This window comes from Procambarus clarkii, chromosome 83, assembly GCF_040958095.1.
Source record: "Procambarus clarkii isolate CNS0578487 chromosome 83, FALCON_Pclarkii_2.0, whole genome shotgun sequence".
NCBI classification, from domain to species: Eukaryota; Metazoa; Arthropoda; class Malacostraca; order Decapoda; family Cambaridae; genus Procambarus; species Procambarus clarkii.
The window spans coordinates 8,297,727-8,311,671 of NC_091232.1; the positions used below are offsets into that span (position 1 = coordinate 8,297,727).

A 13,945-nucleotide genomic window follows, 5' to 3' on the forward strand; every position below is an offset into this window, starting at 1 on the left:
TAAGGGAATTATTTGTCAAGTAAAACTTAATTCGTAAACACATGAAAATAAAGGAAACTGTATGAGGCATATTGGCCAATATGAGGTATCTCCAATAAATATGAACCGAAACGCAATCATATATATATATATATATATATATATATATATATATATATATATATATATATATATATATATATATATATATATATATATATATATAAATAAATATAAATATATATATATATAAATATATATATATAAATATATATATATAAATAAATATATATATATATATATAAATAAATATATATATATATATATACATATATATATATATATATATATATATATATATATATATATATATTATATATATATATATATATATATATATATATATATATATATATATATATAATATATATATATATATATATATATTCATCCGGGGATGGAATGGTGCCCAACCATTTGAACGGTGGGGAATTGAACGCCGACCTGCATGAAGCGAGACCTGTCGTTTCCTCTCCTGGCGAGAATATCTTGACTTACAACCGGTCAATCAGTGTAACGTCCTGCGTCTTGCTTAAAGATACCTCAGTAATTGCGTTCAGAACTCTGCAATCTTCAGTTCTTATCCATCTAAACCTACTAGGCACAGTACCCATGTAGCACATCTCTGTATTTTCTCATTGATACATCATCTTCTTATGATTTCATTAGGCATTCGACGACGATTTTGATTTGTCGTTTAGCTATGGCATTCCAAACGTCACTTCAAAAGACTATTGTGCTACGTTTTGAAGTGCTAATTGCTTCCATAAGCATCTTCAGAGTGTTATTTCATATGTGCGATTTTGAAACACAGTTTGGTTGCTTGGGCGTGGAGGACTTATTGGCTTCATCAGGTATGCTTTGACTTCCCACCTATATTGTGTCGGGGTAATGAGGTATATGCACTCGAAGGCGTTGGATCTTGCTCTAACAATGATCAAATTTAATTAGCAGGAGGCTTGATTGTATGACAGCGGTAGAGAGAGAGAGATTGTTGAACAATTGTGTGCGCATGTTTTGGTGAATGTGCTTGATCCTGTGTATATGTTTGTGCACATTCGCGTGCACATGCGTATATGTATTCACTCCATGCATTTGCAGCGCAAACATTAGATCCTGAGCCTCATCTGTTGCTCCAGTCTGCTTCAGCAGATGTTTAAGTCTGACAAGCATTCAGACAAGGTAAAGATGACGTAATATTGCAAGCGTGCACGCAAAGGTGATTTAATTCTGCAAGAGTGAACGCAAAGGTGATTTAATCTTGCAACATTGCCGGCACAAATCCTTCAGTCTACCTAGACATCTGCCATAGACTACCCAGACTGCCAGAGTTACACGCAGAGGTGACTCGATCTTGCAAAAATGTATAGCAGCATACAGGATACAGAGAGAATATCGGAAACCACATTAGCTTGCAAGTGCATAATTCCCTTTAACATCGCTTGCAACTTTGCAAATTTGAGCTGGGATTAACCAGCAAAATATGAACGCTGCGTTTTTCATGCAATTACCGGGAGTAAGTTGCTGGGTGGTCATGGAGGCCAAATATAGCTCAGTTGGAACGCCAGTGTCAAGGAACTGCAATTGTTGCGTCATATTCATGCACCGTGTTTTTAAACACACGAACAGTAGTTAAACTGAACTGGTATCGTTGCATATGCACGCAAACAAGTATGCAATCAAACACACACACACACACACACACACACACACACACACACACACACACACACACAAAACAGCCAAAACTAGAAGACAGAAGAAAAAGAGGTGATATGATCACTACATACAAAATAGTAACAGGAATTGATAAAATCGATAGGGAAGATTTCCTGAGACCTGGAACTTTAAGAACAAGAGGTCATAGATATAAACTAGCTAAACACAGATGCCGAAGAAATATAAGAAAATTCACTTTCGCAAACAGAGTGGTAGACGGTTGGAACAAGTTAGGGGAGAAGGTGGTGGAGGCCAAGACCGTCAGTAGTTTCAAAGCGTTATATGACAAGGAGTGCTGGGAAGACGGGACACCACGAGCGTAGCTCTCATCCTGTAACTACACTTAGGTAATTACACACACACACACACACACACACACACACACCACCGCTAACAAGCAATCATTCCAGACCCAGAAATGGATTCTGCGAAAAGATGTCTGCATTTCCATGACTCAAAAAGTATTCAATAATCTCATAAAACAGATTCCGACTCCAAAAAGAAAACTGGACAAGTGTAAACGCAGATATCACAATATAAATAGGATAACGGATGGAGTTCCTAAAGATTCAGTAATAAAGTCCATCCTATTTCACATATACATATAAAATTGGTCCATTCATATCAATGTTGAATAATAATTCAAAAACAAACACAACAGAAGGGAACTGTGATGTGCTGCAAATAGACCTAGACTCTCCAGGGGTGATGTGAATAATTACTACTGGGCGTTAGTCCAGAGAAAAAACAAATTGATGAGAGCAGTTAGAATACCTACATATTTGTACATACTAAATGGTAAATCCTGCAACGGAAAAGGTGTTGGACTTGTTAATAGTCATAACCCCAAATTTATTTTATTTATGTATATACAAGAAGGTACATTGGGTTTGTGAGAATACATAACATAGTATTTACAATCTTGTAAAGCCAAATCTAACGTCAGCTGTTCTTATAACAGAATAACGTCCTTTTTTATGTTTGTTGTTGTTGTAGATTTAGCTACTCAGAACAAGTGTCCATGTAGCACGGGCTATGGTGAGCCCGTAAACTAACGTCCGAAGCATAATACAATATGCTCAAATTACGAATGGGCTCCAAAACACTTTAATAAATGTAACTTACAAGTGCAAGACCAAAATATGTCTATCGTAGAACACTTGAGTATTTAGCAGTGGCTTGGAACTACCCCCTTTAAAAATCACCAACTTATTCACCAAAAATTTCTATTGGTTCGAAAATTTGAAAATGGCTGGCCACAGAGCTGATGGGAATGAGTTTTGAGGAAAGAAAATGAACTGGACTTCACCACACTGGATAATAAAAAGAATAGGAGGACATGATAACGACATACATAATTCTACAAGCACAAATTAAGATTATATATATATATATGTCGTACCTAGTAGCCAGAATGCTCTTCCTGGACTACTATGCAAGGCCCGATTTGCCTAATAGGCCGAGAGATTTTCTTTATTTTCAATAAATTGTTTCCAATTAGTTTATTAGAATTATTATCATTATATTATATCAAGAACATAAATTTTTTACTTAGTTGTGTTAGTTTAGGTTAGGCTAAGATAGATTAGGTTAGGTTAGGTAGGGTTGGTTAGGTTCGGTCATATATCTACGTTAGTTTTAACTCAAATTTAAACAAGTTAACTTATAAATAATGAAATGGACAGATTTATCATTTCATAAGAAAAAAAATGAGAAAAATATATAAATTCAAAATTCAAAATTAAAATTCAAAATTACAAGATTCAAAATTACTTGAAGCTGAAGTGCAGAAATATTTCAATGCATATTTGTCTTCTTAAATGTGATATAAATAATTGACATAAAATATTAATTGTTGGAAATACTGATGTTACTGAGTACTGTGTACGATAATACTGAGTACTGTGTACGATAATACTGAGTACTGTGTACGATAATACTGAGTACATCCTGGATATTACATTATGGAGAGAACATTTAGGAGAGTACATTTAAGTGAGTACATTTAGAAGCCTACATGTCGAAGAGTACATCCTGGAAAGTCTGTTTAGGAGAGTACGTGAATGAAAATACATTCAGAACAGTAAATCTAGAAAAGTACATTTGGGAATGTATATTTAAGAGAGTAGCATTTATGAATTTCGAGAGGAGTACATCTAGGAGAGTACATTTTTGAGCGTACACGCACGAGAGTACCTATAGGAGAGTATATCAAGAAGAGTATATTTAAGAGAGTACATGTAGGGGAGTACATCTAGGACAGTAAATCTAAGAAAGTAAATCTAGAAGAGTACATTACAGGGAGTAAGTACATCTTAGAGAGTACATCTAGAAGAGTACACATATCCAGAGTACACAACACTGACCTTCGTCGTGGCCTCAACAAGGAGACTGTCAAAGCTCTTGAGACATTTGGGGTTGACCACTACAGACACTCCCTTGTAGAAGGCGTCCCCACTCCTGTATATGTGAATCCTCTTCCCCTCAGGCAGTTGCATGTGGCGAGACATAGTTGTGGTAGATGTGATGGTGGTTGTGGTGGGTGGTGTGATAGTAGTAGTGAGTGTGGTGGTAATGAGTAGTGTAGTGGTAGTGAGTGTGGTGGTAATGAGTAGTGTAGTGGTAGTGTGTGTGTAGGGGTGGTAGTGGTGTGTGTGATGGTGGTAGTGTGGTTGTGGTGGTGAGTGTGGTTGTGGTGGTGGCAGTACCTTAAGGCCAGAAATATTGAAGGTTTCTAGCACAATGGAACCGGAAATATTATTGTTTCTACTACACTACTGGTTTCTATCAGACTTGGTCCGAAAATATTTCAGGCTTTTATCATAATTGGTCTAGAAATACTTATAATTTCTTGTACACTTGGGCCGAAAATATTACCGGTTTCTATCACACATGGACAGGGAATATTGTTAAGATCGTCTGGAAGATGGTACAATTGAAACCATGCATCGAGTGTTGCCTTCCGAACAGTGAAGATAGTTGAAGAATTTTATGGAACATGATTTTCTAGTGACCTTGAAAAAGTTATGAAGAAAGCTTGAGAAGTACTGAGGAATAGTTCCGAGAAGCGGGTCAATCACTACGGGGGTCAATATTATTGTTTTCTCAATCACTACGGGTCAATACAAGCAAGTGAAAGATGTCGAAATAATTGTCCCACTCTTGATCTAAAGTATCACTGAAAATGCACGAAAAGATATGAAGTGTTTTTCTGTCTCAGGATTAATTTTAGTACGGCGCTGCCTCTCTCTCTCTCGTAAATTAGCTCGTCATTATAACAAATGTAGTTTTTAAAAGCTTTTCATTGATTCTTCACACGCATCTGATTCACTGACTTCAGGCCTTTATGTACACAAACGAATCTTGTGGTCATAATATATATATATATATATTCAGGGAATAGTATTCAAAGCTCAGCAAGCTCACTTTAATTTCGAAAAACTAATAAGTAAAACGAGTCCCTCACTCTCTCTCTCTCTCTCTCTCTCTCTCTCTCTCTCTCTCTCTCTCTCTCTCTCTCTCTCTCTCTCTCTCTCTCTCTCTCTCTCTCTCTCTCTCATCGTCCAAGCCGCTCAACAAACACGAAACATTCCTTGCGGATCGAGCAACACGTTCAGCCGAGTGCGGAGTTGCAGTTTTTTTACCAAGTCGTGAGTCAGTTGACTAGAGAGACTCTGGGAACATCCAGCGCATAGGTTCGAACCCTCATCAAGACACTTGTGGATTTGTTCACTCGATGTATCACGTTATTGTAATTTCTGCGTGTGCTGTCGTCCATCTTAACTGGACTGAGAGCCTGTGCTCGCCACCATTACCATCGCAGCACCTGACGAACTCACTACATCAGGATGATACAAGGTTATCTCCTGATAATTTCTTTGCCAACATCAATCACACAAGAAACACTTTGATGCATATCACTAATTTGTCCTAATCACACACATGTTTTTTTTTCCATTCCTCCTTTAATCCAAGAATAATTCCACTCGGTTAGATTATTTAAGCAGAAGACAATCTTCTTTTTCCAAGTAGGAGATGGTCATCTGTTCTGTTTATTCACAAACAGATGGAGTGTTGGTGGCGTTCTCAGCAGCGCTGCTGGTGGCGCCTTGACGCTCTGAGGAACACACTGTGACTGGCCGGGAACCTATTCATTATTAATATCATGAAGCCACCGCTTGCAACTGCCAGAACCGATCGTGATTTTCAAACAAAAAACGCACAAGGACGAAAAAAACATACAGGTTGAGCTAGGCTATCTGAGCACAGTGCTTGCCTGTTCATCCGGAAAGCTCGTTGTCTCTCTCTCTCTCTCTCTCTCTCTCTCTCTCTCTCTCTCTCTCTCTCTCTCTCTCTCTCTCTCTCTCTCTCTCTCTCTCTCTCTCTCTCTCTCTTAGTTCCCCATATGTGTTATGTGTGTGTGTTTGAATCCGTGTCGTTGGAGTGGTTGGAGTGTGGCGATATCGGGTAGTCGATATAGTGGTAATCGATATCGGTGAAGAGACAGGTACTTCAGGTCACCTGATGCTTCTTATTATGCTTGGATTTAACGTGGATTTAAATTCTGGTGAATGTATTCGGTGGAACTAAATGTGTCAGAGACATTATTGTATTCATTGTAGCGTTCACACCGGGTCCTGATTTAGACATATGATGTAAAAGTAACATCATTCATTATTGGAAAATGAGTATAGACCTTCGGTTAAAAGTACTACTGGTTGACCAGACCACACACTAAAAGGTGAAGGGACGACGACTTTTCGGTCCGTCCTGGACCATTCTCAAGTCGATTGTGGTTGTGGTACCACTGGTTGTTATTGTGGAAAAACTCGTCTCAGTCATTAGTTAAATGGTATGTTTAGGTATTTTGCTTCAATGGTTGTGCTTCTCGAACACAGAAGCTGGAAAGTGTATTTTGAATAGCATATTATATGTTATTGAGAGCGTGAACTCGAGATGGAGTTATTTCGATGTTTTTCAAAGCATCTTGTTGCTTAGAATATTGTGACTTTATTAATGTAGCTGTTTTATTAGCACTCCATACAGTGCTCTAGCGTTTGTGACTGTTATTATGCATCCATTCATTTTTCAGTACCATAAATAATAGGAAATTAATTACAAGTTATACAAAACAAATGAGTGTTTGTTTCCAGATCACTTTATCATACATCAATGAATTATCTATTTTTCGAAAGGTTTAGATAAAAAGTATTTCTTTCGTTGTTCATATTTTGAAAGACCGTTGAGACCGTAGGAAATGAACAGCATCATTATGAGTGCTCTCCTATTTAGGCATATAATAAATTAGTTGCATTGTTTGCTAGTGGAAAACGGAAACTAGATATTTTTAACTCTTTTTAAAATTCTCAACAACATGATACGAACATGATCTGCGTTATTCACTCTTAAGGATTTACGAAACTAGCTGGCTTTTGTTTTCAGAGTTGAGTCAACACATTATCTAAACTAATTTGCCGAAACACACAACTGAACAATGCGTTTTACTTCACTAATAGCTACACAAAACAACCGTTTTGATTCAGGTTGTTAGTGTGAGATGACAGTGTCGGTCTTCACACTAGCTGGAGACACCCAACAGCTGCTTTCCCAGCGTACACGAGCACCTTCAACACCCACCAACACATGGCAGTGACTCAGTCACTATCACTGACACAAAGTGGCCCGGAGCGTGGTGGTGGTGGTGGTGGGTGTAATGGTGGTGGTGGTGGTGGTGGGTGTAATGGTGGTGGTGGTGGGTGTAATGGTGGTGGTGGTGTGGTAGTGGTGGTGGTGATGGTGGTGGTGGTGGTGGTGGTGGGTGTAATGGTGGTGGTGGTGGGTGTAATGGTGGTGGTGGTGGTGGTGGTGGTGGTGGGTGTAATGGTGGTGGTGGTGGTGGTGGTGGTGGTGGTGATGACGCTGGTACTCTGATGCCCTTTCCTCTCTTCCTTTTTCTCCCATTATTACCCAAATAATACACATCAAGTAAATAAAAACAATAATATTTAGGGTTGTCAGACAATATTAAAGTCGTCTCTTGTTATCTGACCTTTCACTGAAGGTTACTCTCGTTCTCCCACCATCTTCCCCACCCTTTCCCTCTCCCTTTTCCCTTTCCGTTCCCTCCACCTTTACTTTTCCGTTCCCTCTACCTTCCCTATTCCCCCCCCCCTCACCCTGATACACTGACATATCTCCCGTCGCCTCGGATACATTGACCTCTCTTCCCCCTCACAAAAAGATTTTTCAGTGTCGCATACATTTGTCTGTATTGTCATAACATCTGAACCGACCCTGGTGGCGCAGTGGGAGCACACTCGCCCCGCGCTTCGCCAGCGATTTGGTCTGTGTTCGAGTCCTGACCAGAGAGGACTGACTGAACGCCAAACATTCGAACCTGTTCACCCAGCAGTAACTAGCTGTTAACCCATGTATAGTGTTCCATAGAACACCAATAGGACAAGGCTTACCCATGAGCTATGGGAAGGTAAAGTTCTCAGCCTGTTTAGAAGAGTCAAAAGTCATTTACCCAGAGTTCAAGTCATCTAATTGCTTCATATTATCTACATATTCATGTATAATCTTATATGTATATCAGACATGCATATCTTTGATTTAATAATCATACGTGTGTCTTTTTTAACGTGCTTGCGGTGTCTAGAACGTCTTCAAGATCGGTCAATAAAGAAAATTTAATAATTCTAACCAAAATAATCAGAAATGTCAATCATCGAAAAAGGAAATAAGTAAATTTATGATTATTAGAATTGTTTTATAGCACTTGGGGTGAGGCAGGGTGATGTGGCAACACCTGACAACGTGGGGTGAGGCAGGGTGATGTGGCAACACCTGGCAACGTGGGGTGAGGCAGGGTGATGTGGCAACACCTGGCAACGTGGGGTGAGGCAGGGTGATGTGGCAACACCTGACAACGTGGGGTGAGGCAGGGTGATGTGGCAACACCTGGCAACGTGGGGTGAGGCAGGGTGATGTGGCAACACCTGGCAACGAGGGGTGAGGCAGTGTGATGTGGCAACACCTGACAACGTGGGGTGAGGCAGGGTGATGTGGCAACACCTGGCAACGTAAGGTGAGGCAGTGTGATGTGGCAACACCTGACAACGTGGGGTGAGGCAGGGTGATGTGGCAACACCTGACAACGTGGGGTGAGGCAGGGTGATGTGGCAACAACTGGTAACGTGGGGTGAGGCGGTGTGATGTGGCAACAACTGGTAACGTGGGGTGAGGCGGTGTGATGTGGCAACAACTGGTAACGTGGGGTGAGGCGGTGTGATGTGGCAACAACTGGTAACGTGGGGTGAGGCGGTGTGATGTGGCAACAACTGGTAACGTGGGGTGAGGCGGTGTGATGTGGCAACACCTGGCAACGTAAGGTGAAGCAGTGTGATGTGGCAACACCTAACAACGTAAGGTGAGGCAGTGTGTTGTGGCAACACCTGACAACGTAAGGTGAGGCAGTGTGATGTGGCAACAACTGGTAACGTGGGGTGAGACAGGGTGATGTGGCAACACCTGGCAACGTAAGGTGAGGCAGTGTGATGTGGCAACACCTGGCAACGTGGGGTGAGACAGGGTGATGTGGCAACACCTGACAACGTAAGGTGAGGCAGTGTGATGTGGCAACACCTGGCAACGTGGGGTGAGGCAGTGTGATGTGGCAACCCCTGGCAACGTGGGGTGAGGCAGTGTGATGTGGCAACACCTGGTAACGTGGGGTGAGACAGGGTGATGTGGCAACACCTGACAACGTAAGGTGAGGCAGTGTGATGTGGCAACCCCTGGCAACGTGGGGTGAGGCAGGGTGATGAGGCACCACCTGGCAACGTGGGGTGAGGCAGTGTGATGTGGCAACACCTAACAACGTAAGGTGAGGCAGTGTGATGTGGCAACACCTGGCAACGAGCGTCTAGTAACAGATGTAAACAGTACTACCAGCTCAGCCCATCGACCCGTTGGCAAGTGCCGTCATCAAAACACTTCATTCATGCTTCGTTTTTATATATATATTGTTCTGTGTCTTCATATTTCTCGTTTTTTATCCATATTTCTTCTGTCTCCCCTTTACACCTTTTTCTCTCTTCTTTATTTATGAATTTATTTTTATTTTTATCTCTTTTACATTCTTCATTTGTTTTAACTATACGGCTTTCCCTCGTTTTCTATGAATATCCGGAGTAAAGGGTAGACTAAACTGATCTAGTCACAAACTTCTTTATTTATATGGAATTCGTAGGAATCAATACGACTAGTAAACCTCTCGGTTGGCATGGCTTGTATGTCTGATGGCTTGTATGTTTGATGGCTTGTATGTCTGATGGCTTGTATGTCTTATGGCTTGTATGTCTTATGGGTTCTTTGTCTGATGAGTTGTATGTCTGATGAGTTGTATAACTGATGGATTGTATGTCTGATGGGTTGTATGTCTGATGGTTTCTATGTCTAATGGCTCGAATGCCTGAGTTCCGCTTGTTGTCTAGTTTTGCCACAACGTACAAAATAGAAAGTGCTAGCCTAACTAGCCCCTAACCTAACCTAACCTAACCGTTGCGTAGAAAACGGGGATATTTGAGACCTGCTACTTATCATAGTGCTTTGTAATTTGTTTATTAGGGGCCATAGCGTTTAAAATGAGACGCATTAGTTGAGAGGACGGGTTGGAGAGTTAGCTAATTGGGTAATTTCAGCATGTTTGGGTAGCCTGCTTGTGTAAGTGGTCTGAGTCTGAGGCTGAGAATTGGTCTGAGCTTATGTTTGGTGTTAAGTTTATCTTTATGTCGAGTGTCTGGCGCTACGCTAATGTCTGTATTAGGTCTCTGAAGCTAAGGTTGTGGGTTTTGAAAACTGGAGGTAAATGTGGGCAAAATATAACCAGTCGCCGTTTTTACTAATTTGCAAATTTTCGGTATAAAGAGTTGTAATTTAATACTACAAATATGTACAATCATTCTGAATTATATGTGTAAGGTTTATATTAAATTTTGTCCCGAGGGGCGAGTTTATTGGGCAGCGCCACTCATCTTGTGAGTGGACACACCGCCATAGCAGCATGTACAACACTCCTCAATAGGAAGAAAACCCGCTGGGTTGTTCATCCTGTCCCTTGTACCCAGACACAGCTGAGACTTGCTTAACTGTCTCAAGTGAACAGCTCCTCAAACAAGAAGATTAACATCTATCAACCCTTAAAAGTTTACGTTATCTTGCGGGTGCAAAATGGGGAAATCTTGTAAGGTGTTGGGTGTTAAGCTTATATGTGGCTCTTATATTTCTCCCGCTCGAGCATTTACGATTCGAGAATTATTTATCATTCATATTTGATGAAGGATGACCAGATAAACATGATCAAGTTCGGCATTAATTTGGAGAGCGAAGGTGCATCACTTTCCAGGTACAATAATTTATTTTGTAAAGTTACCCATCCTGCTTGTTTACGGTTACTTCTCTTGTTTGGCTGTACTTGTTTGGGGGGGGGGTATGGCTTTGTTAAGATCTTGATTACTGACTCAGTTTTCCTTTTAATCCTCAATCTAATTCGTATCCTTTGGGTCACTCGTCGCTTTTTTATTGCTGATACTTCACCTTTTCTACAAATTTCTTTCTTCTTCTTTAGCGATTTTCCTACTTCATATCCCCTATTGCAGAACATTTTTCCTTCCTTCAATTCTTATTTCTTTTTCATTCCTCCCTCCTTCCTTCTTTCCGGGCTTCTTATCGCCTTTTTTCTTCTTGTTTTGTGTATTCATTTTTACTTCTTAATTCTTACTTCTTCTTCTTCCACTTCATATTCTTATTTCCTCCCTTCATTCTCTGCTCCTTATCTCCTTTACCGAATTTCCTGTTCTTGACTTCACTTCTCCAGCCTTGCGCCCCCAGCCTTTCTTTTGCATTCATCTACTCCCTGTCCCTTGGCCTGTGTTCTAATTCCACATCTTTCCCACAACCTCCTAGTATTCTTGCCCCTCCCTCTCTTCCTCTCCTTGTCTTCTTCTTCACCAGGTCCTCAGCACTCTCGTCAAGCCTCAGGCATATAATTTCACCTCGTAGACTGCTAGTGTCATTCAGGTAAGGAGACTCTAGTTTCGTGTATACAAACTCGCATTATTGTGCCTATCATGCCAGGGTGTACTGTAACGTGGGTGCATTCTTGCCAGGTTGCACTCTAGGAGCACTCTGCGCTCTCTCTAAAATATTATAATTTATTTCCTCTATTCACGTCTACTAAGAAATTTGCTGAATTTGATGAATTATAAGATTTTGATGATTAAAATATCAACTTTTTAGGACTTCTTATTTTATTTGATTGATGGGCTTTAATATACTTATTTTCTCACTCGAATGATCTTGAATTAGATATGTGCTACAGTGACCGTGCAAAAAATAATGTTAATTAGAGATTCGATTCGTCTCAAAATAGTCTTACGCTTTGGAATAATGTCGATGAAGTCACAATGGAGGAACGTAAACTACAAGAAATTGTCTATGATAAGATTGTAATAGTTGTTTTGTAGAAGAAAAAACTGAGGTGATCTTAAATTCAGTATTTTTAGATGAATGAACAATGAGTAAATAGAAACTAATAGAAATAGAACTTATTTAAGGAATTTATCAAAAGGAATACAAATAGATTCACTGGCTACGTTAATAAGACTCTAATGAAAAGAAAATTGTGAGTGTAAAAATGTTCATCTGTCTGAGATTGGAGGCCAAATGTTACGGACCCATTTCACCCATTTTTTTCATGTAATTGCTGTTGGGTACGTGCCCAACATGGGTCTTTGGGATTCGCATCATTGAAAACAGTACCATGTGACAACAATGGCACTTTTCGAGGTTATTGGGTCCCTATAATTGCACCAGAGGTGGTACCTCTTTATATATATATATATATATATATATATATATATATATATATATATATATATATATATATATATATATATATATATGACAATGTGACAATGTCAGACCACGGACTCCTTCCTTGACTCCTTCTGAAGATGTATTATTATACGAAAGTACTTAAGGAAATTCCTGTTTCATTTTTCCTCCGTGGTCACATTTTTAATCACGTGTTTATTTTCGTGATATACACATATATATATATATATATATATATATATATATATATATATATATATATATATATATATATATATATATATATATATATATATATATAATATGCGCGAACAAGCTTGAATGGTCACCAAGCCAATATGCAACAGAAAACTTCTCATCCCTGAAGGATTCGAACCCAGATAGCCAGGGCTCCATTCACCATGGTGTGTCCAGTACTTTAATCGCTAGGCCACATTAACTGTTCAAAACACTTGATATCATCAACTCACTTCATCATTCTGGGCCCGCTTGAGTAACATTTAATGTTAATAAATTAACGTTAAATATATTAATGTTTACTAATATAATGATAATGATACATTTGATAATGAAAGGTCATTATTAAACACGATAATGACCTTAAGATGATGTGATACATGTTATATTTGTCATGTGTGTGTAACAATGCTGTTGCTGAATCGTTAAAGGATATTTTTTAACTGACAAATACATATATAAATATCCCAGTCAATGCTAATTCTCTTCCCACCAAATGCAACGGTAAATTCCTCCAGCATCAACGTTGAAAGGATCTTTTCAACTGTGTCAACTTTTGCCTGGCGCTTCCTCTAATTACGATTGGACTTTACTATGGTAACAATGGAGGGACTTGGTGGACTTTTGCTAAGGTCTCCAGCCATTACGACTATCTTAGTTCCGTACTGAGATAGAAGAGGAGAGAAGAAGGTATGTGGAGAGGTTCATGAAAGAAAATGAGAGAAAGAACAAGAAGAAAAAGAGATTGAGTCTTTCTCTTCCAATCTCTTTTTTTTCTCTCATGTTATGTCTCCTGGAGGAGGGATTGGAGCCCAATCTTTCTTCTCAGAACTTTTATATAACTTTAAACTTGTCTCTCTTATAACTAAACATACAATGAACAAATTTAGTACAATGAACAAGTGTACTAAACATACAGTATATGTACCTGTTGTCACATGAATACACAAAATGCAACAAATAATAATTCACCTAAACAGTTGTATAAACGTAATGTATTTCACAATATAAGGGTCATTGTTGATCCTTCCAGTTGGGTGTGGGGGCGGGA

At 39.4% G+C, this 13,945-nt stretch overlaps 3 protein-coding genes across 3 annotated transcripts in view; 1 reads left to right on the forward strand and 2 right to left on the reverse strand.

Moving 5' to 3' along the window:
* Positions 1–5,093, reverse strand: part of LOC123768683 (doublecortin domain-containing protein 2) — a 31,131-nt gene extending 26,038 nt beyond the window's left edge. The window contains exon 1 of the mRNA XM_045759365.2: positions 4,125–5,093. Coding sequence (XP_045615321.2) covers positions 4,125–4,268 — 144 coding nt within the window. The 5' untranslated portion in view covers positions 4,269–5,093. The remainder of the gene's footprint in view (positions 1–4,124) is intronic.
* LOC123768682 (acetylcholinesterase) overlaps positions 1–13,945 on the forward strand; it is a 71,258-nt gene that overhangs the window by 31,689 nt on the left and 25,624 nt on the right. The window lies entirely within an intron of this gene.
* On the reverse strand, positions 8,531–11,670 carry LOC138358359 (soluble scavenger receptor cysteine-rich domain-containing protein SSC5D-like). Its single transcript, XM_069316197.1, has 2 exons — positions 11,543–11,670; positions 8,531–9,671 (listed from the first exon to the last, which is right to left on the reverse strand). The coding sequence occupies exons 1-2, from the start codon at positions 11,668–11,670 to the stop codon at positions 8,531–8,533; spliced, it is 1,269 nt and encodes a 422-aa protein (XP_069172298.1).

Excerpts from the sequence above, each read along its gene's own strand:
- LOC138358359 (XM_069316197.1), bottom strand. The coding sequence starts at position 11,670 with ATGAATGCAAAAGAAAGGCTGGGGGCGCAAGGCTGGAGAAGTGAAGTC. Across the intron at positions 9,672-11,542 it reads ATGAAGTGGAAGAAGAAGAA|GTGTTGCCACATCACACTGC; the intron begins GTAAGAATTAAG and ends GCTCGTTGCCAG.